Source organism: Thunnus thynnus, chromosome 5 (assembly GCF_963924715.1).
Source record: "Thunnus thynnus chromosome 5, fThuThy2.1, whole genome shotgun sequence".
Taxonomy (NCBI): domain Eukaryota; kingdom Metazoa; phylum Chordata; class Actinopteri; order Scombriformes; family Scombridae; genus Thunnus; species Thunnus thynnus.
The window spans coordinates 23,099,575-23,119,481 of record NC_089521.1 but is presented as its reverse complement, the minus strand read 5'-3'; the positions used below and the strand labels follow the sequence as shown (position 1 = coordinate 23,119,481).

The window sequence follows — 19,907 nt, the reverse complement described above, 5'->3', positions numbered from 1 at the left end:
AGCTCTGCTCCACCTCACAAATCCCATCCTACTCAGAGGCACTTTCACTACTCCTGTTGGTGAAAGGGATAAAGGCACTAGCAACTAATGTCGGAATAATTCTCTGTAATGTGAAGTGAAATTTGGTATAGATCCTTTTCAGTGGATTCCAAATCAATAGGTACTAAAAATTTGAGGTGGAAATGGAAGCATGACTAATAATATGTTAACTTTTCTTGTTCAAAGAAGGTCCATGCACTGCACTATTGACGTAATATTGTAATCGGTGCTTATTATGATTATATGCATTTTTGATAATAATTACACAGTTTCTTTGACTACTTTTAAATTAGAAACTCTGCATCCTCAAGGTGGGTTTGGATATATTTGATCGCAATTCAGAAACATCCAGAATTTGATTTCCTTAGTTTCCCTGACAATAGGGCACTGCAGAGTGCCTGAATTGCAACAAGCTGTATTACTCACGTCATGCATTAAATATACCAGGATACAAAAGTACCTTAGTTGATAGACCATAATGCAGGTTACTTTTTTTCATGCTATGATCTCATTTATGTAATGTTCCCTTAAGATTTAACATTCAATTTCTATACTTCTAAATGATTAGCATTTCAAATTAAAAACTCATCCAGTGCACTCTGTATGAAAACAGATGAGAAGGGAGGGGGGATGGAGGCAGGTATCCAAAAGAACATCCTTTCCATTATGGGAGATATGTCTCATGCATGCCGATATCAAAATGGAAAGTCTCTAATCATGCTCGTGTGAAGCTCACTTTATCATTGTGCTGTGTTGCATCTAAAGGGCATGGCATTGAATCACTTGGTGATATCACAATTACAGCATCTGCTGGGAAAACAGCAGCATTGCGGATGTCCGTGAAGTGAGTAGATCACCATCTGTTTACATCCAAACAAGAGAGATCAGTCTTCCTCCTATAAGGTGCTTTGCTGAATAGTAGATCCTTTGTAGGGAGGAGGGGGGGAGAGTGGAGGGAAGGGCGGGGGGGGAGGGGGGAGGGTCACCTAACTTCTTGGCGCTTACCACTCGGCTGCAGATGCTTGCATGTCTCTGCAGACTTTTCCGGTGCACTGTGCAACTTGCTGAAATGTTATCTGTACTCCATGCATAAGATTTTAATTATCACGCCGTCACCTGATAAGACAGTGTGTGCTCTGCGTCCTCCAGGGAGCCATGTATATGCGTAATAATGGATGTTTTCTTTTTGATATACCTATATATTTGTAGGATCAGAAGAATTAATTATTCTATCTACCTGTCATGTACTCTAACAGCTTTGTTTTTTCTGTTTCCTTTCTATATAGTTGAGCATAGTTGTAGGCCTAATGCCGTAGAGCGCTTTGGGGAAGTAAATGAAGCATTCCTAACTGATGGTCTACTCCACATATGACAGTCCCATAGAGATCCCAAAGTTCCTAACTGGTGTCTAAACATCTGTAAGCAGCTTGCTTTTATTTACACAGTTTTGGTTGGCTATAGTGCAATTGCCAGTTCTGAGGTTTGCCTCCCTAAAGTTGTCGATGCTATTGTTTATGTCTCCATCAATCTCCATGTACTCTGACTTGCTGACGCTCGATGAACTACGGCGGCTGGAGTTGGTTTCAGAGGGGATGTTGGGATTGCTGACATTGAGCAGCTGGGCCTGCTCTTCACCTTCGGTCTCCCTGTGGTAGAAGTAGTTGAAGTTGGACACAATGACAGGCACTGGGAGTGCAATTGTCAACACTCCAGCAATGGCACACAGAGATCCTACAATCTTGCCTCCTATAGTGACCGGCACCATGTCCCCATAGCCCACAGTTGTCATAGACACAACAGCCCACCAAAATGCATCTGGGATGCTGCCAAAGTAGGATCCTTGCTCCTCTGCCTCAGCAAAGTAGACAGCGCTTGAGAACAAGATGACTCCAATGAACAGAAAGAAGATCAGCAATCCGAGCTCTCGCATGCTGGCCTTGAGGGTCTGCCCCAAAATCTGCAGTCCTTTGGAGTGTCGTGACAGCTTGAAGATCCTAAACACCCTGACCAGACGGATCACCCTGAGTATAGCCAGAGATGTTGCCTGCTCCCCAACTCCCTCGTTTTCCGGGTCTTCAGCCAGCTCTGTGCCAAGTGTAATGAAGTAGGGGATGATAGCCACTATGTCAATCGTGTTCATCATGTTCTTGAAGAAGGCCGGTTTGCTTGGGCACGCCAGAAAGCGCACTATCAACTCAAAGGAGAACCAAATTATACAGAGTGTCTCAATGACGAAGAAGGGGTCTGTGAGGATATTTGGCTTGTAATAAATAGTAGTGTTCCCCACTGTCACCATTCGACCTGCTGGGTCCTCTTTCAGCTGTGGTAAAGTCTCTAAACAAAATATGACTATTGAAATCAGGATCACCATCACAGACACTATGGCAATCCCTCTGGCGGTGCCTGAGCTTTCTGGGTGCTCAAAGAGGAGCCAAATCTGACGCTGGAACTCCTTCTCAGGTAAGGGGCGCTCTTCCTCCCTGATGAAACCCTCATCCTCACGGAACTTCTCCATGGCATCCACTCCCAGCTCGTAAAATTTAATTTCTTCCGAGAACATATCCAAAGGGACATTCACCGGTCTTCTCAGCCGACCCCCAGACTGGTAGTAATAGAGGATGGCATCGAAGCTGGGGCGATTTCTGTCGAAGAAATACTCATTTCTTAGAGGGTCAAAGTACCGCATCCGCTTTTTGGGGTTGCCAAGCAATGTCTCTGGAAACTGGGAGAGGGTTTTTAACTGCGTCTCAAACCGTAGACCGGCTATGTTGATGACAACCCGCTCGCAGCATTCGTGATCGTTGTGGTCTGGGGGGTAGGTGTCCTGAGGGTGGCCAGGTACAGCCGAGGTCTCGTCCATGTTATCTCCTGCTACTACGGTCATTTTGGGAGGAGGAGGAGGAGGAGGTCGCAGAGGAAGAGGAGGAGGAGTTGTGTTGGGATGTCGGTTAGTCTGACTGTGCAGGCATTCAGGTTCGGGGTAAATGTTCCACTCCTCAGCTTCCCACACCCCTTAAATTGTTGGAAACGTCCCCAGATACTGAGGGGCTGGTTGGCTGCTTTGCCTCAGTGCGGCTCCACTGCAGTTCTCGCTGACTTGACCATTGCTGCTCTCCAGTGCATCTGCTGCTGTTACTGCTGCCTCTGTCACCCAGTGAGAGAGAGTGAGAGAGATAGCGAGAGAGACAGAGGGAGAGGGAGAGAGAGAGAGAGAGAGAGAGAGAGAGAGAGAGAGAGAGAGAGAGAGAAAATAATGTGATCAAACAGCCGAGATATTTGCTGGCTCAGCATTTTCTGCAGTTTATTTATTTATTTACTTCTCTCAGCCTGCAATTAGTGCAACTATCCAGTAGTAAAGGTAAAATTATCCTAAAGGAGGAATTTCCATATATTTCTATGATATAGGCATTTAAAATCTCCATGTAGTACACATTAGTGAGTTTAAGGTGATTTTCTTGTACCTGATTGTATTTTCTACATTCCCTTAAAGATCATTTTGTCCATTTGCAAGGTTTTGAGGTATTTAATCTTCCATTTCTTTGTTACACTCCTATAATATTTTTATACAGATGTTTACTTGAATGTATTATAGAATTGCTTTGTCTATGTCTTAAAGGACCATGGCGTGATTTATCCAACGCCACTCTCACCAGCCTGAATTATGATGTGACGCATAACATATGATGGTCATATTATACCAACTGTCTTTACATGCATACAGCTTATGGGCCTGATGCGGGCAAAGATGCATTATACATCTGAGCAATAAGAACACAATACAGTACTAGTCGTTTATCTTTACATTAACAGCAGCTGTCGATACAAAAATATATATCATGACCGATATCTATTGTATAAGTCAGCAGTTTCGAGGCTTACCGTGGGTTGATCTTGAAAGGTCTTGAATGCGTCTTATCCTCGAGTAAAATCATCCAACAGCAGGGCACCAGTGGGTGTCATGTGGCAACTTTACATTGCACCTTCCAAAAAAAAAAGAGCCTAGAACCTTGGTGGGCTCTCCACCGTCCAAACTGTGTCCACACAGTCAAAGTGCCCCTCAAATAGGTTGAAACGTCTTCAGACGGTGAGGCAAGATGAGGTAAAACAAGATGAAAATCAGGTGACTCTAATGAGGAAAGCCTGGGATGGAAAAGGAGCGAATAGAGAGAATTGCAAAGCTGCGGCGTCGGTATTTGCTTGCGCGGCGGCACGGTGGTGTGAAGAGCTTACAGTATACCGCAGGAGAAAATCTTGCGCTGCAATTCAGGGGGGGAGATACATTAAGGGGCAATAAGCGAGCCCTTGACATTTCCAGACATCACTGCATCAGCAGAAATCTGCTGCTTTTTGCGAGTAGACAGGATGACGGGCAGAAATGTTTCAGCGCGGCTCGGAGGACAGAGGGAAGAAATATTTTTTTTAAAGAATGGACAGTTGAGAGACAGTCAGGTGCAGCGGCGAGGTCCCAGTGTTTTCTCAACAATGTCAAGCATGTTTTGCTGTGCATTTCACATGCAAGTGCAGGGGAGGTGAAGGAAAGGAGAGGGGAGGGGAGGAGAGGGGAGGGAGGGCAGCAGCAGCAGCAGGAGGAGGAGTTGGAGGGTTTCGACGCAATGCAGACCGGCTCTACTAAAGCACGCCGCCAGAAGTTCTCCATACACCACAAAAACAAGAGCGCTTGTGTGCCAGCACTGGTGCAATCAGACTGCAAAGAAGGACAGTCGGTAACAAAACCTGTAAAACACCGTGTAACATGGCTCCTAATTTATCATTTAGAAAGCTATCATTAGCAGGGGAGAGATTAAAACCATCACCTTTTTATTGTGTGTCAGGCACTCAAGGATTGAAGGATTACACGGCGATGGATGTATAAAGGATTGACACGCTCCATATCTGAGTTTATATGAGACTGAATTTGATTGTCTAGCATTTTACTTGTGAGAGATGGGAGGGTAAAAAAAAATCATCAGCATTGTGTTTGCAGCCCTTGGCTGTGAAACATCACATCAGGGGCGTTCGCATCCTGGCTGTGCAGGTCTCACGCCCAAGATCTGATACTTTATGACACCGACTAAGTTAGAACACCTCCTCAGTCTCCGCTCATGGCTCCGTTTGGCAGCAGAAGCAAAGCAGATGTGAGAAAGATGCAGTGAATTTTGCGTAACTTTGTGTTTGACTGACGCTCTGCAGAGGACGGTGGATCAGTTTCAGCACCACGGACAGCGCAGATGATTAATTCACCTCAGAAAACTACAAATCCCAAAAATAAACACGAGAACACACTCAAGTTGTTATCAGAGAATAATATCATAACAAATAAACACATAATCAGTCGTATTTTGGGGCATTTGAGGGCCTGTATATGTGGACGGTTTGGGGGCCTAAACACAGTGAGGGATTTCAGCTAAACTGACTCAAAACAACTGTTGTCTACTGAGTTTCTAAAAATACATTCAACTAAAAATAAGTAAAATAAATACGCCTGGATTTATCTATGTGGCATTTTATTAAGTTAATTGTCTTTGTGGCAAGACAGCCGATGTCTGGTTCTGCGCCTTTTCCCCATCATTCAGCACAAAAAGTTTGTAATGTAATTTATGGACAGTAATAAAATGTATTGAACTAATTAATGGGAATGGATTTGATTTTTTTTCAATAGAAATTACTCGCTATTTGGCCTTCTGTGAGTCTGATATCTATGTTGAAAGAATGAAAAATAACGAGTGATATGTTTTCTGATTCATAATTTATTTATTAAAAAAGGGATTAAGTTAAGTTCACATACATGTTTAAATTAGAAAAATAAATATTTTATTACATTTAAAATTCACAATGAGCTCATGTCATGCAGACATTACATAAGTAAATGTTCTGGGCTATGTTGTTATTGTTTACAGCGAGCTGCAAGGCAATCTGAGTGTTTATAACAACACAGAGGTAAATTGCGATTACAAGTTTTCATTATAGGCTGCACGAGAAAAGGTCAAATTCAGATTTACAAAAACGCAATATGTACACAAGGCTTTTTATACAAAGAAAGCGTGGTCATTTACAAAGCCTACACAAAAGAATGTTGTTTTCTTCTACTGATGATACACACAATGTTCATTCAGGCAGACTGAATCTTTTCCAGACGTTTCCATCATGAGGTCTCTGTAGGCTACAACACTGGCAGTACAAGAATCATCCACGACAAAAAAGTGTCCAATAATTTGGAGAGAAGAAGAGAATGCCACACTTGTATTTTTGTTGAGACTCTGAGGGAACAACGAACTTCACTTAATCGTCTGCCTCCTGCAAGTAAGCAGAAAACAAAACTCACTATGTTAACATTAGGAGGTGAGAGAAAGCAGTCAGGCATCTGGAGAGCTTAGTAAACCACCACAAGCATCCGGATACATACTGAGTCAAATAGCATGATCTCAGAGGCTTATGTCTAAATCAGTCAAGGTCAGCTGCAACAGTGCAAAGATACTCAAGCTTAAGTGTTAATATGGCACACTGGAGGTCCTGGGCACAAGTGATATCTGCAGGAATATCTATCATCCACAGAGTGGCGCTCAGAGCTCCCTTATTCTGACCAGATTCACATGGAAGCACATTATAAACTCCAAAGAAAAATAAAGTCAGAGATGTGTTCTCCTGTTGTTCATTATCATTCATCAACTTAATATTTCCATAATTGTGAGATAACAGCTTCGTTATTGTTAGAAAAAAAATCTAATAATAATGAGAAAAATATCCAGTGATGACGAGATAATTATCTTTTACTGATCTCGTTGTTATTAAACATGTAAACTCTTGACCATAGTATCCTGAGGGTTAGTTCCTCAGTAGAGACTACAATCTGCCAGTTCATACAGAGCCAAACAAACCACTATACGAGTGTTACTATTGGAAAAGGCAGCAGAGAGCTCCGGGCGTCGGGACTCTACACTTGCAAAATGTTGTGGTGTTTACGCACAAGGAAACAAAAATCTCAAATGCTTGAACACAGTATGATAACAGAGTCCGGCAGCTCTCCACAGTGCAGTGCACGCCTGGCACACACACGCAGACACACATTAGGCTGATATATGAACAAGTGTCTGACTTAACTCTAACGTGACAGAGAGATTATCTTCTCGTTTACGTGCCTGCGTCCGTGCGCTCCGCTGTGGGGAGGTGGTCGCCTTGTGCGTCATGGGCACTCTGACGCACGACCGAGCTCTCCTCTCCTACTTTATTCAAAGCTTTGGTTCTGTGAGAACTGGCAACGTGGTTTTCTCATGAATAGAAAGGCATGGTGTATTTTGAGCTGATCATTTCCGTGTGCGTAAACACACCACCCCTTCGTGTTTTTTTGTTTTTTCTTACAAAATATATTTGCCTTAACTGAGAAATTGAAGACAAGAAAACATCCCCAAAGTTATTTTTCCCAGGTTGTTGCAAAATTCCCTTCTAGATAGACATGTTTTAAGTAGTATTGCACTTTACTGAATCTTGTCAGCAGCCCCTGTATGAGAAGACCTGAGAGGTTGCAGCAGTGGGAGGAATGATTGTCTCCTGTCATCCAGCGAATTTAATTACAGTGAAATTAAGCCAATTTTGGTGGGGAACACATGGAACCCACTAAAGGCTCCAGCCTGAATCTCTGCGGGTCCAGGTTTGGGAACAGTTGTAGACAGCGTGCGTAAAACACCAGCAGCAACCAACAGGAAGAAGCCTGAACTGTACATCCACTGGAACATAACTCACCAGACATAAAACAGTTCTTCCATCGGTGCGTTTTTATACATCTGTCAGTTTCCCTGTGTATGTCTCCTGTGGGTTCATGTTTGAATGTGTCAAGGTTTCCAAATCGTCGTTATCCTGATAGGAATCAGTTTTGGAGAGTGACAGGTTACTTCTGGTTGAGTCACATTCACCAATGGAGGGCTGCGGTTGCTGTCCGCAAGTCACGTGTACGTACTGAACATTTTCCTCCTCCTCGTTCTCTCTGTGGTAGAAATAATTGAAATTGGAAACGATAACAGGGACAGGCAAAGCTATGGTCAGTACTCCAGCGATGGCGCACAAAGAGCCGACGAATTTACCCCCAATGGTGGAGGGACACATGTCTCCATATCCAACTGTTGTCATTGTCACCACAGCCCACCAAAACGCATCAGGTATGCTAGAAAATCCAGAGTCGGGGTCGTCTGCTTCTGCAAAATAGACTGAACTGGAGAATAAAACCACTCCAATGATTAGGAAGAAAATCAGCAATCCAAGCTCCCTGAGGCTAGCATGAAGCGTTTGGCCGAGAATCTGAAGACCCTTGGAGTGTCTGGAGAGTTTAAAAATCCTGAAAACACGCACCAGACGGATGACCCTCAGTATGGCCAGAGACGCAGCTTGTTGACTGCTGCCCTGATGCTCTGCGAGATCGAGACTCAGAGTTATGAAATAAGGAGCAATTGCCACAACATCGATCAGGTTCATGAGGTTTTTAAAGAAAGCTGGTTTGCTGGGACACGACAGAAACCTCATGGTGAATTCAAAAGAGAACCACACGACGCAAAGTGTCTCCACCATAAAAAACGGATCCGTGAACGGACTAAGCTCTAAGGCGTCAGAACTTCCATTGTGGTGATCGCCGAACCCTTCACTGACTTCTCTGAACTCGGGTAATGTCTCCAAGCAGAATATAACAATGGATATTAGAATAACCACAACTGACACAATGGCAATCATTCGTGCAGGTCCTGAACTCTCTGGATACTCAAACAGGAGCCATAACTGGCGTTGATACTCATTAGTAGGCATCGGGCGCTCCTCTTCCCTTGTCAACCCCTCGTCGTCTCGGAAAAGCTCTACGGCCTCTTCATCGATTTCATAGAACTTTATTTCTTCCAGGAAAATATCCACAGGTACACTTACGGGCCTCCGAAGCCTCCCTCCTGACTGGTAGTAATAAAGGATGGCATCAAAGCTCGGCCTGTTCCTGTCAAAGAAGTATTCATTTCTCAGCGGGTCAAAGAAGCGCATCCTTTTACGTGGATCTCCCAAAAGCGTGGTCGGGAAGCGAGAGAGGGTCTTTAATTGTGTCTCAAAACGCAGACCTGAGATGTTGATGACCACCCTCTCGCTGCACTCCTGCTCCGCCGGCTCCAATTCACCAGCATCTTCCAACAAAGGAGTAACGACCACCGTCTCGTCGTGGTTCTCCTGGGACACAACAGTCATCTTTTACCCCTCCGAGGGTAAATCCGTCACTCACCTCCTCGGTGTCTTCCTCTCGCCCTTTGCCTGTGCGTCCTCTCAACTCTATTTCTCATGCAGCCGCCCGAGATTCAGGCAGAGTCCCTTTATTTTTGCGCCCCAAGTCCCAAAGTTTACAAGTGTTTGCAATCCAAAATCGTTGTGCTGTTGTTGATTTACACGGTCCTTTTGTCAGATTAGTGCCTCTCAACTGTCAACTTTCAATGGTGCAGACAGATCTCCACTTGCATAAGCTATACCGATGGCTAGAGATGGATATCATATTCACACCATTTTAAACTCCAAAGCCCTCCCCAAGTTGGAAGACCAGATGACACTTGCTGCTGCTGCTGCTGCTGCTGTCCCTCTCACATTCACTCACTTCACCGCGGCAGCGCAGTGATTACCAAGTAAACATTTAGGCATGCAAATTTATTTTAATATTTTTTTTAAATATCCAACAACAAAGCCCTCAGTCTTGTTTTGTTCAGAGCAAAGTCTTTCAGCAAAGTTTTTCAGATCCAGAGTCCACATTGAAATTTAGTTTCTCACCCTGCAGGTCCCTCATTCATGAAATCATAGGGCTATTCTTGTCACAAGGGGATCCTCCAGGACCCGGCCCGTCTACTTTGGGTCCCATTCAGGAGTACAGGTGAAATTGACAAATAGATCTAACTTATTAAGCACGGTCAGGTTTTTCTGAGGCTACATATTAAAGGTGTCTTGAAATAAATAAAATGAAATAACCCGAATGCTTTGAAGCATGCAGCTTCGTATAACCAGGGGCCCTCCTAGACCCAGCCAATGGAAACTGCTGGCTTGACTGACACTTGAGTAGCCAGAGAGGATAGCGTCTTCAGGAAGCCACAGCCAAAATAACATTCACCGTTCATACCACTTAAAGGGCTCAATTGTACAACTTGGAACATGGGGACCCCCAGAAGACATGTGACCTCGCCTTGGGGTCACTGAGATACTGTGGTGTAAAAAAAAACAGCTGCAAGTACTTGCAGTCGTGTAGTGGCTCTAATTACCTCCTTATCAGATCCTACAAATCCTCTGCAGTCAGGATAAAACTGAAAGTGTTTTGTGCAACAAATTCAAGGGCTGCTTTCTTCTAAAACATTAGTGATAAACTTTCATTCTTCTTCTTAAACTCTTGAAAACAGAAAGAAAAAAAGATGTGGCCTGGGTGTACAGAGTGAAGTTATATGTACACCGCAGCATTGTGGTCTATTTATAGCTCAGTTTTTCTCCACTTTCATTGCCTTCATAAAGCTGTATCAGTTATCTCAGTCACTGCAGTTGTACACACAGGATCATAACAATAATAGCACAAAGGTGCTAATCAGTGTTGCCAAGACCAACCTGGACGGTTGGCATTATTACATAGATGTGGGCAAGCTTTAGCAGGTATAGCATGCCATCCCAAACTCTTATCTCCGACAGGTTAACAAGCACAAGGTCCCAGGGGAGCAACATTTTTTGGCCTTTCCATTACTGAACAAAGGATTGGATTTCAGAGTCAAATGTCAGTGTCAGGACACGGTGCCGCCTGCTGCTAATGTGTTAGCATTGAGTGTTCACCAAATGACTGTCTGGGTCAAGCCACGGTGTCAGGCCTTGAATGTATCCAAGGAAACAAACAATAACAAACAAGCTGAGGAATGTACACGTGACTCATAAATCGGACTCAAAGAAAAGTGTCAAAGAATCTAAGATGCATCGTCAGGATCTACAGTAGCCTCCATCTGTCACCTTTATTCATTCATATTTTCCTCCCACCTTTGTAGGTACAATAATCTTATCTGAGCACATCGTTCACATTATCGCTTTAGATGTTTTAAAGGACCAGTGTTTAGGATTTAGTGGCATCTAGTGTTGAGGTTGCAGATTGCAACCAACTGAATACCACCCACGCCACTTAGAAGTGTGTAGGAGAACCTACGGTGGCTGCAAAACTCGTGAATAACGTGAAAGGATCTCTCTAGAGCCAATGTTTGGTTTGTCTGTTGCTACTGTAGAAACATGGCGGTGCAACATGGCGGCCTCCATGGAAGAGTACCCACTCCCTATGTAGATATAAAGGGCTCATTCTGAGGTAACAAAAACACAGTGATTCTTATTTTCAGGTGATTATACACTAATTAAAACATACTTATGAATATTATATTCCATTTCTGCCAAGTCCGTTCGCCTAGATGCCACTAAATTCTATACACTGCACCTTTAATGGACAGTATAATAACAGATACTGTGTACTCGGTTGCCATGTGTGTGTTTATCTTGCAGTTGTGCCTTCTATAAAAATCCATAGGCCTACATTTAGATATGTACATATGCATGTACTTGCATAGCCTACTCAACAGTGACTGCATGTAATGAGACGCAGCCTGGGAGACACATGCCATAAAGCCTGCAGGGTGCATGAATGCTGACAGCGAGGAACCTCCCATCGTTATTAATGGCTCGACCTATGAATGCAGGAGACCCCCATGGTAACAAGATATTGTGGATGCACTCACACCAAGGAAAAACTTGTGCTTTCTTGTCATTCTTTAAAAAAAAAGAAATTCTCTCAACGTGAAAATCATCTGATCTCATTCTCGACTGACATCATGATTTAGTAATTGTGATAATATAATGATGATCAGTAAAAACAACTCATCTCTAATTGTCACAAAAGCAAAGTGAAAATGACTTAACAATGAGATAACTTCATGACTGATAACCATGATATCAAAATCAAAGTTGATTATAATATGAAAATAATTCTTAACTCAGCTTTTTAGCAGATATCCTTTTCAAACACAAACTTTATTTCTTAAAAGGAGCTGATATTTATTAACCTTTTTGATTAGTTGCACTGCATCTTCTGAAGCTCCTCTTTGTCTAAATATAGACAGCATGAGGTTTCTCCCTAACCCAGTAGACATTAGGTAATCACAGTAGCAACTTGTCAGTGACTCCCCTTGGCTTTCACCTCCCCCCGAACCCCCGGCCAAGTATTTACAAAGTGTGTGTGTGTATTTCTGTAAGTGTGTATCCGGCGAGGCTATTAGTGCGATTGGTGAATGAACGCATGTGCGTATCATGTTTGTGTGTGTGAGTGTGTGTTATAAATTGAAAGAAGAGTTTTTAGAAGGTCAGCCTCGCTAGTCAACAGCTCCTTCAGATTACATCGTTCTAGTGCCAACTACTCTGCTCGAAATGAAATAGGGGGCATTTGACCCAGTCTGACGTATGTGATGACAGCGTCTCAGACACTGGAATGAGTCTATAGAGGTAGAGCTATATGTGGGAGACCTCTGATTCAAGTCTAAAGACTGAAAATTCTTATTAAGGATCACTAGTAATTATTCCTATAACTTTTTAACAAAAGCAAAACTAAGGACAGAGATGGAAAGTTTCTCAGTATAAGCAGCGATTTAGTGATTTGCGGGTCAAAATATGTCTATACAGTAAGGTTAAAGTAGGGTTGCACAATGTGACATTATATACCATGAGACAATATAGATCTAAGTTGCGGTAACTGTCACTTTAATATCTCTGGGTGTGTCAGAACACTGGGAAATGTTGCAAATCACTGTTTTACTGTATGACAATGTTTACATGATATTGAATCAATATAATAAAGTTTCTGTCAGGAAAATGTACAAAATCATGACTGATATTGCAAAATTACATTTACCCTTACAGAGGTTTCTAACAATATTGCTTACCCTTAGTTGATGGGGACCAATTGTGCTCATTTCCAGCTCTATATTTTTATTCTGGGATTCAACTAGAATAGCTCTGCATGATTCACAATTAGAAAAACTCCTTATATATCTTATACTGGCCCTTTATGCAGCCACTTGTAGTATGAAGAACAATTTTCATACTACAAGTGTTGCTGGAGTTCTCATCTTTCTAGACTTCTTTCCCTTCTCCGTGCACCTTGGAAGCAGGTGAAGTTGTGCCAGAGACCCTCACTCTGCACCTTTATGCAGCCACTCAGTTCAGCCTCTGTCTCTTAACAGGCAGTCTAAGCTCCTGTCTCTTTAAGGCCCCCCTCCCAATGAGCTCACTCTGTTCTGATTGGCCAGCTTTCCCGAAGCCTTATCAGAGCCATATCAGAGTCATGTTAAGTTACCATTGATGCAAATGTAACCCTTGTTACGATGTAATAACAGAGCACAGGTAAGTAATAGTCAATAGTAATAATTGGACCAGTAACAGAAGACACTAAGCTTTTAAGAGCCAATATCTTGAACATCAATAATGACACAGACTACAATGGTTTGTATGTTTGTGGCCACTTGTTATTTCAAGCTGAAGGTCAACATGTAATACAACAGCTTTTTTTGGAAAGAACAATGTATGAAAAATAACAAACTAAAATAATAAAGCCGGCAAAATAAAACAGAAGATACCCTTTGTTCCCAAAGTTAGTCCTTATTGCGTTGGGGCCCTTTTTCCGACCAAATGTCAGTGTATCACTGTCTATTTTAGTCCTACCGCACGGTCCGTGAGAAAGGAGAAACCAAGGAACCCTGCACGCATCTCAGGTTCAATACCAGTGGTTCGATTCGGCTCGCCACCCAGTTCACACTGGGAATCTCTGGGTCTAGGGATCTGAAGCCTTGCAGGAGTCCAGCAGGAAGTACTGGCTGCGTCCCCTTTTTCTTTATGGTATCACCAAAAACCTGACCTAGAGACAGGCCAGATGAGATCCAAATATCTCATTACATTCATACTGTCTGCATAAATCATGTTCATTTTCTAATCTCCCATGAATTATTACCAATTAATAATAATATTTTGTATTAATTAGTTCAAAACATGTTCTCAAAAAGGTTTAGTTGTACAACAAAAATATATCTTAAGTTTCAAGTGTTCATTTGTAGTTGTGTAACTATAAATACATTCAAAGTGCTTCTTATAATCATGTTCAAATACACATTAATAACCATCTACAAATACTCAAAATTATGTGGTTACACAAGTAGCTGACAAAAGTACATTTCACAAAAATAAAATAACATACTGTGGAGTACCCCTTTAATTTGGTCAAAATTGCATCAAATGCAGTAAACATTAATAGTAACATGAGGCATTAAGGCTTAACGTGCTTAATTGTCTCTCCTTGCACCGGTAACAGTGAGAGATTGCACTAAATATTAACCTCTTTAATTACTATAAACATAAAATAAACATAAATTGCACGTAACACCAAATAATCATGCCAGCTAAGTGGCTAGGCTCAAGTTAACACGCTATTAGCATCGCAAAACACAGTCTCAGATAGAGCACTATTAGCACCTTTTAATGGCTATCAGCGCCAATTAACATAAATATCAGCTGCCTTACAGTCATCTTAACAGGTTTTATAGTGTTTTCACTCACCGCTGAGTCAAAGTATGAACGAGGTTTACAGCATTTCACCTCGGCAGACCCGCGAAAATCATCCGGCCTCTCACGCTGCTTTACAATCTTAAATGCAACAGTATGGCGGTCAGCAGCTGTTTAACATCATCTAGAATTAATATTACTTCGTTTAGAAGATCATTTTTAGTTCTTACCCAACGGATGGCAAAAGATTTTATTTTCTCTATGTCCCATCAGCACTCGAGGTAGCCAGCATAGGTTGTTTTTTAAAACAGGAAATTATAACAGGAAGCGGAACTGCAGCTGATCACCTGGGACTAGTGGGGTTCATTGATTTGTTATTTGGGGATCTTGTCATACTGAGCCCTTCACTGCTGCTTGGAAAATACAATGTCGGCTGTGTTTCTCCTTTTATGCACATAGTTTCACGATTTTAAACAACTTTCAACAGATGTAGTCATTTATATGAGTTATTTGAATGATATTTACTCCAAATGTTATTTTTATACCAACATTTTTTAAATAGTTCTTCGTATTATTATTTTCTTAATGTATATAATCACCCTAAATTAATTATTTGTTTGTTTCAAAATAAAATGAATTGTTTTCAAGGATTTTAACGACTTTTCAATGAATTATTAACTTCTCGATTAAGATGAATTATTTTAAAGGGATAATTCTAATATTACAGGGTGTCATTTTAAAGCCTGGGCTACACTCTCCCCTCCTGAACTCATGTACGTCCCTGTACATGGCAGTGATCAAATATGTTTTATCTGAGAGGGCAGGACAGGGGAATATAGGGAGTTTTCAGCTTCACTCAAAGCACCTGCTAGTGCTGTGGTCAGTCCATGAAAGAACGATTTAACCACTGTGACAAAGGGGTTTCCAAGTTCAGCATAATCAAGTCGCCTTGACGGTTGACGATTCCTCTCTGATCTTCTGACAGAGGTATCTGTTCCTGTTCGTCTCTCCGCGTCCTCTTTAGTCTCTGTCTCTATTTCATCCGACCCATCCTCTCCTTTCTCCTCTTCACTCTCTGACATGTCAGAGAGCACTGGAAGCTGTTCATTCCAGATGTCATCAACATTATCAGGTAAGTTTTCTTTTTCCCCAAGGCATACACTTTCGGGTTGGTCTGTTTCATGTATTTGTTCGGTTAGAATTACTCTTTCAGTTGATAGGTACTCAGTGTCACCCTGACGGCTGGTAGGTTTGTCAAGTGTCAGGAGACTGTCTGGTGTACATTCGGACATATCAGGTTGTTTGTCAATTTCGGGAGTGCAATCAGCATTCTGAGCATTCACTGGGCTCTCGACAGAACATACATCTGGAGGTTCAGTATGCTGTGTATCTTGTTCGTTAGACATAGGTGGATCAGGCGGTATTGGGCTCTCATGCACTGCAGGGACCTGAGCTTTTGGGGGTTGGTTGAAACAGTAGACTGGAATGAGCTCATCGTCCTCCTCCTCCGAGGAACGATCGGCATCTACAGCAGGATTTGCACGAGTTGCTGGTCTACGCTTTGCAGGCTGCTGAACAGGTTCAATGCTTTCCTCTGTAGGTAAGTATCCACATGGGAGGAGTAAGTCCCTATGCAGTGTCCTTAAAGGACCATCCTTGTTTTCGGGTTTAACCGTATAGACAGGAAGGGTGCCTGCTCTGCTCACCACTACATGGACAATCGACTCCCATTTGTCTGAGATCTTATGCTTCCCTCGGATGCGGACATTCCTGATCAGTACTCGGTCTCCAGCTTCCAAGTCTGAAGCAGTCACGCGCCTGTCAAACCGTGTTTTGTTCTTGTGTGCTGTCTTTGCAGCGTTATTCATGGCTATTTTGTAGCTTTCCTCGAGCCGTGACTTAAGGTTTTGCACATACTCGGAATGTGATGTGTGTTGGCTGCCACACACTGGTAATCCAAATGCCAGATCAATCGGCAGGCGAGGCTGGCGCCCGAACATTAATTCGTATGGTGTAAAACCTGTCACGTCATTCCTGGTGCAATTATAAGCGTGGACCAGGGGTTTTACAAAATCACGCCAACGAGACTTCTCTTGGTTCTGAAGGGTGCCTAGCATGTCTAGTAAGGTGCGATTAAATCGCTCAACAGGGTTGCCCCTAGGGTGGTATGGGGTTGTCCTTACTTTTTGTATGCCAGCCACTTGACAGAGCTCTTTTATCATGCGAGATTCAAAATCTGGCCCCTGGTCGCTATGTAGCTTTTCCGGCATGCCGTAGTGCACCATAAAGTTCTCCCACAGACACTTTGCCACTGTGCGTGCCTTCTGGTTAGGTGTAGGAATGGCAACCGCAAATTTGGTAAAGTGATCCGTGATCACAAGGATGTCTTTGGTCCCACTTTTATCAGGTTCAAGAGAGAGAAAGTCCATACAAAGGAGTTCAAGGGGCCTAGTGGTGTTAATATTGACCAAGGGCGCCGCTCTCTCAGGTGGTGCCTTCCTCCGCACGCATCTGCCACATGTCCTCACCTTCCTCTCCACATCCACAGCCATCCTCGGCCAGTAGAATCGGGACCTTACGAGATCCATTGTACGGTCCACTCCCATGTGACCCATATGGTCATGCAGGCTGGTCAGAACTGTGTCACGGAGCTCAGCTGGGAGCACAAGTTGGTAGGTTGTTTTGGGACCCTCTTGACGACATCTGTACAAGACATTATTCAAGAGCTCAAGGCGATTTAGCTCTCTGAGCAGGAGTGGGAGGTCAGGGAGTTGATTCCGCAAGGTGGGGGGTGGTGTGTCCCCATACTCGATTTGGGAAATGACATGCCTTATGCATTGGTCTGCCCGTTGTTTATCTATCAGCTCTGCTTCAGATAGATGGGGAATGACTGGTAATCCTCCGAATTGACCCTCTTGCTCATAGCTGTCGGGCACAGCATTAGCAGAGATGGCAAGACATTCAACTAGGGCAACATTATCAGCGCTACTTTCATCATCATTGACACTGTAGATAAACTGCCTTTCACAGATGGCTTGCACGACCGCTTGATCAACTGCGTCAATGTTTTCTGGATCAGAGAGGTGATCTCGGGTGAACTGGAGAATGCGTTCCCTCTCCTTCTGGGATTTGAGGTCATTCTCCAACTTTCCATGCGGCCTACGGGACAAGCCGTCCGCATCACCGTTCTGCTTTCCAGGCCGGTAAAGAAGTTTGAATGAGAATGTGGACAGTGCTGCCAGCCATCTATAGCTTGTCGCATCCAGTTTTGCTGAGGTCAGTATATAAGTCAGTGGGTTGTTATCAGTAACAACGGTGAAATGGTTACCATATAGGTAATCGCTGAACTTTTCAGTGACTGACCACTTCAGCGCTAAGAATTCTAATTTATGCGCTGGGTAGCGACTTTCACTACAGGACAGCCCTCTGCTCGCGTAGCCAATAACTCGGAGCTGACCCTCTTGCTCCTGATACAGGACAGCACCAAGCCCGGTGGTACTGGCGTCAGTGTGGAGCACATAGGGCTTCTGGGGATCCGCAAAACCCAGCACAGGTGCGGTGGTAAGTTTGCTAATGACGGTCTCGAATGCTTGCTGGCAAGCAGGGGACCATCGTTCCCCAAAGAGCTCCTTTGGATTATGGTACTGTTCTGATTTCTGTTTCATCTTCGCCTTCTTTTGAGAAGGTGGGTAACCCGAAGTTAGATCATGGAGGGGCTTCACGATACTGGAATAACCTTTAACAAACCTCCTATAGTACCCAGCAAACCCAAGGAAGGATCTTAATTCTTGCAAGTTCTGGGGAATTGGCCAAGTCTTAAGGGCAGAGATCTTCTCTGGATCGGTTTGTACTCCATTCCTGGACACCACATGGCCAAGGTAACGGACTGACGTCTGAAAGAAGACACACTTTTCCGGGGACAGTTTCAGACCAAACTCTTTGAGACGAGAGAGCACCTTTATCAACTTCTCCTCATGTTCCTCTAGGGTTCTGGAGAACACAATCAAGTCGTCGAGGAAGACCAACACATCCTTTAGATGCATGTCTCCCATGCACTTTTCCATTAATCTTTGAAATGTGCTCGGAGCATTCGTCACTCCCTGAGGCATGCGATTGAACTCCCAAAACCCGAGAGGGCACACAAAAGCAGTTTTTGGTTTGTCTGCCTCCTCAACCTCTATCTGATAGAACCCTGATTTTAAATCGAGGACAGAGAACCACTGGGAGCCATTGAGAGCACAGAACGTGTCCTCGAGTTTGGGGAGAGAATATGCATCCTTAATGGTCTGGAGATTGAGACGCCTGTAATCTATGCACAAGCGGACCTGGCCATTTTTTTTCCTGACCACCACAATTGGTGACGAGAATGGTGACTCCGACTCTCTGATGACTCCTGCATCAAGAAGCTCTTGGATGTGTTTCCGAACTGCTTCAAGGTCTTGTGGGTGGATTGGTCGAGGGCGCAGTTTGAAGGGAGTTTCATCTGAGAGCTTTATGTGATGCGTTACCTTATCTGTTCGGCCAAAGTCCGAGTCGTGTTGCGCAAACACGTCAGGCATGTTGTTGAGTTGCCGAGTGATGCGTTCTTTCCACTCAGGTGGGACTGGGGACTCGCCAAAGTTAAAGCTTAGAGCAGGCTTTTGAGAGAGCTTTGTCTCTGGTGACCCTTGGAGTGGCTCAGGTGCCTTGGCCACACTGTGCTCCTTTAACAATATGGTCTGGTAAGTACAGATCTGTGCTATTGTGCACTTTGCAGGAATGGCAATATCATGATCGGACTCATTACAGATCACAACTGGTAGCTTATTGGGCCGCCGCTGAGGAAGATCAATCAGGGCAGCTTTAACAAGCAAACCACCTGGCAAGGAGGATGAAGATGGATGTTCGATAAGAACGGACTTCTCGCTCTGGAATCCGTTCATTGGAGCAACTCCTTCCAGTACAACAGTTTCACCAGCTGGAATGATTTGGGAGCTCTTCCCATGTAGCCTCACTACACCGCAGGGCTCGATGTCGTTTGCCCGCTTGTGTCTCACCTCAAGTACTTTAAGGACTGCTCTGTAACCATGCGGGGTAGGCTGATGTGTCATTCCAGTTTTGGAATAGATGTCATAGAGCACATCAAGGGTATTAGTGCCTATAAGCACAAGGGGCTCTGTGACGGCTTCAAAGTCAGGTATGACTAGGGCAAGTGTGTTTACATCAACTGATGCCCCCACAAGTTCTTTTGGGAAAGTTACAGCCAACTCAACATAGCCCAAATAGGGGACGGACTGCCCCGCTGCTCCCTCTACCTCTAGGAGGTTGAATAA

At 43.6% G+C, this 19,907-nt stretch overlaps 2 protein-coding genes across 2 annotated transcripts; both read right to left on the bottom strand.

Moving 5' to 3' along the window:
- Nucleotides 1–993: 993 nt before the first annotated feature.
- On the bottom strand, nt 994–5,646 carry LOC137183285 (potassium voltage-gated channel subfamily A member 1-like). The gene has a single exon (XM_067590221.1). The coding sequence runs from the start codon at nt 2,921–2,923 to the stop codon at nt 1,448–1,450; it is 1,476 nt and encodes a 491-aa protein (XP_067446322.1). The 5' UTR covers nt 2,924–5,646; the 3' UTR covers nt 994–1,447.
- Nucleotides 5,647–5,768: 122 nt separating this feature from the next.
- LOC137183286 (shaker-related potassium channel tsha2-like) lies at nt 5,769–12,923 on the bottom strand. The gene is made up of 2 exons (XM_067590222.1): nt 7,777–12,923; nt 5,769–6,333 (listed from the first exon to the last, which is right to left on the bottom strand). Exon 1 carries the CDS (start codon nt 9,244–9,246, stop codon nt 7,810–7,812), a length of 1,437 nt encoding a protein of 478 aa, XP_067446323.1. The 5' UTR covers nt 9,247–12,923; the 3' UTR covers nt 5,769–6,333; nt 7,777–7,809.
- Between the last annotated feature and the right edge of the window lie 6,984 nt (nt 12,924–19,907).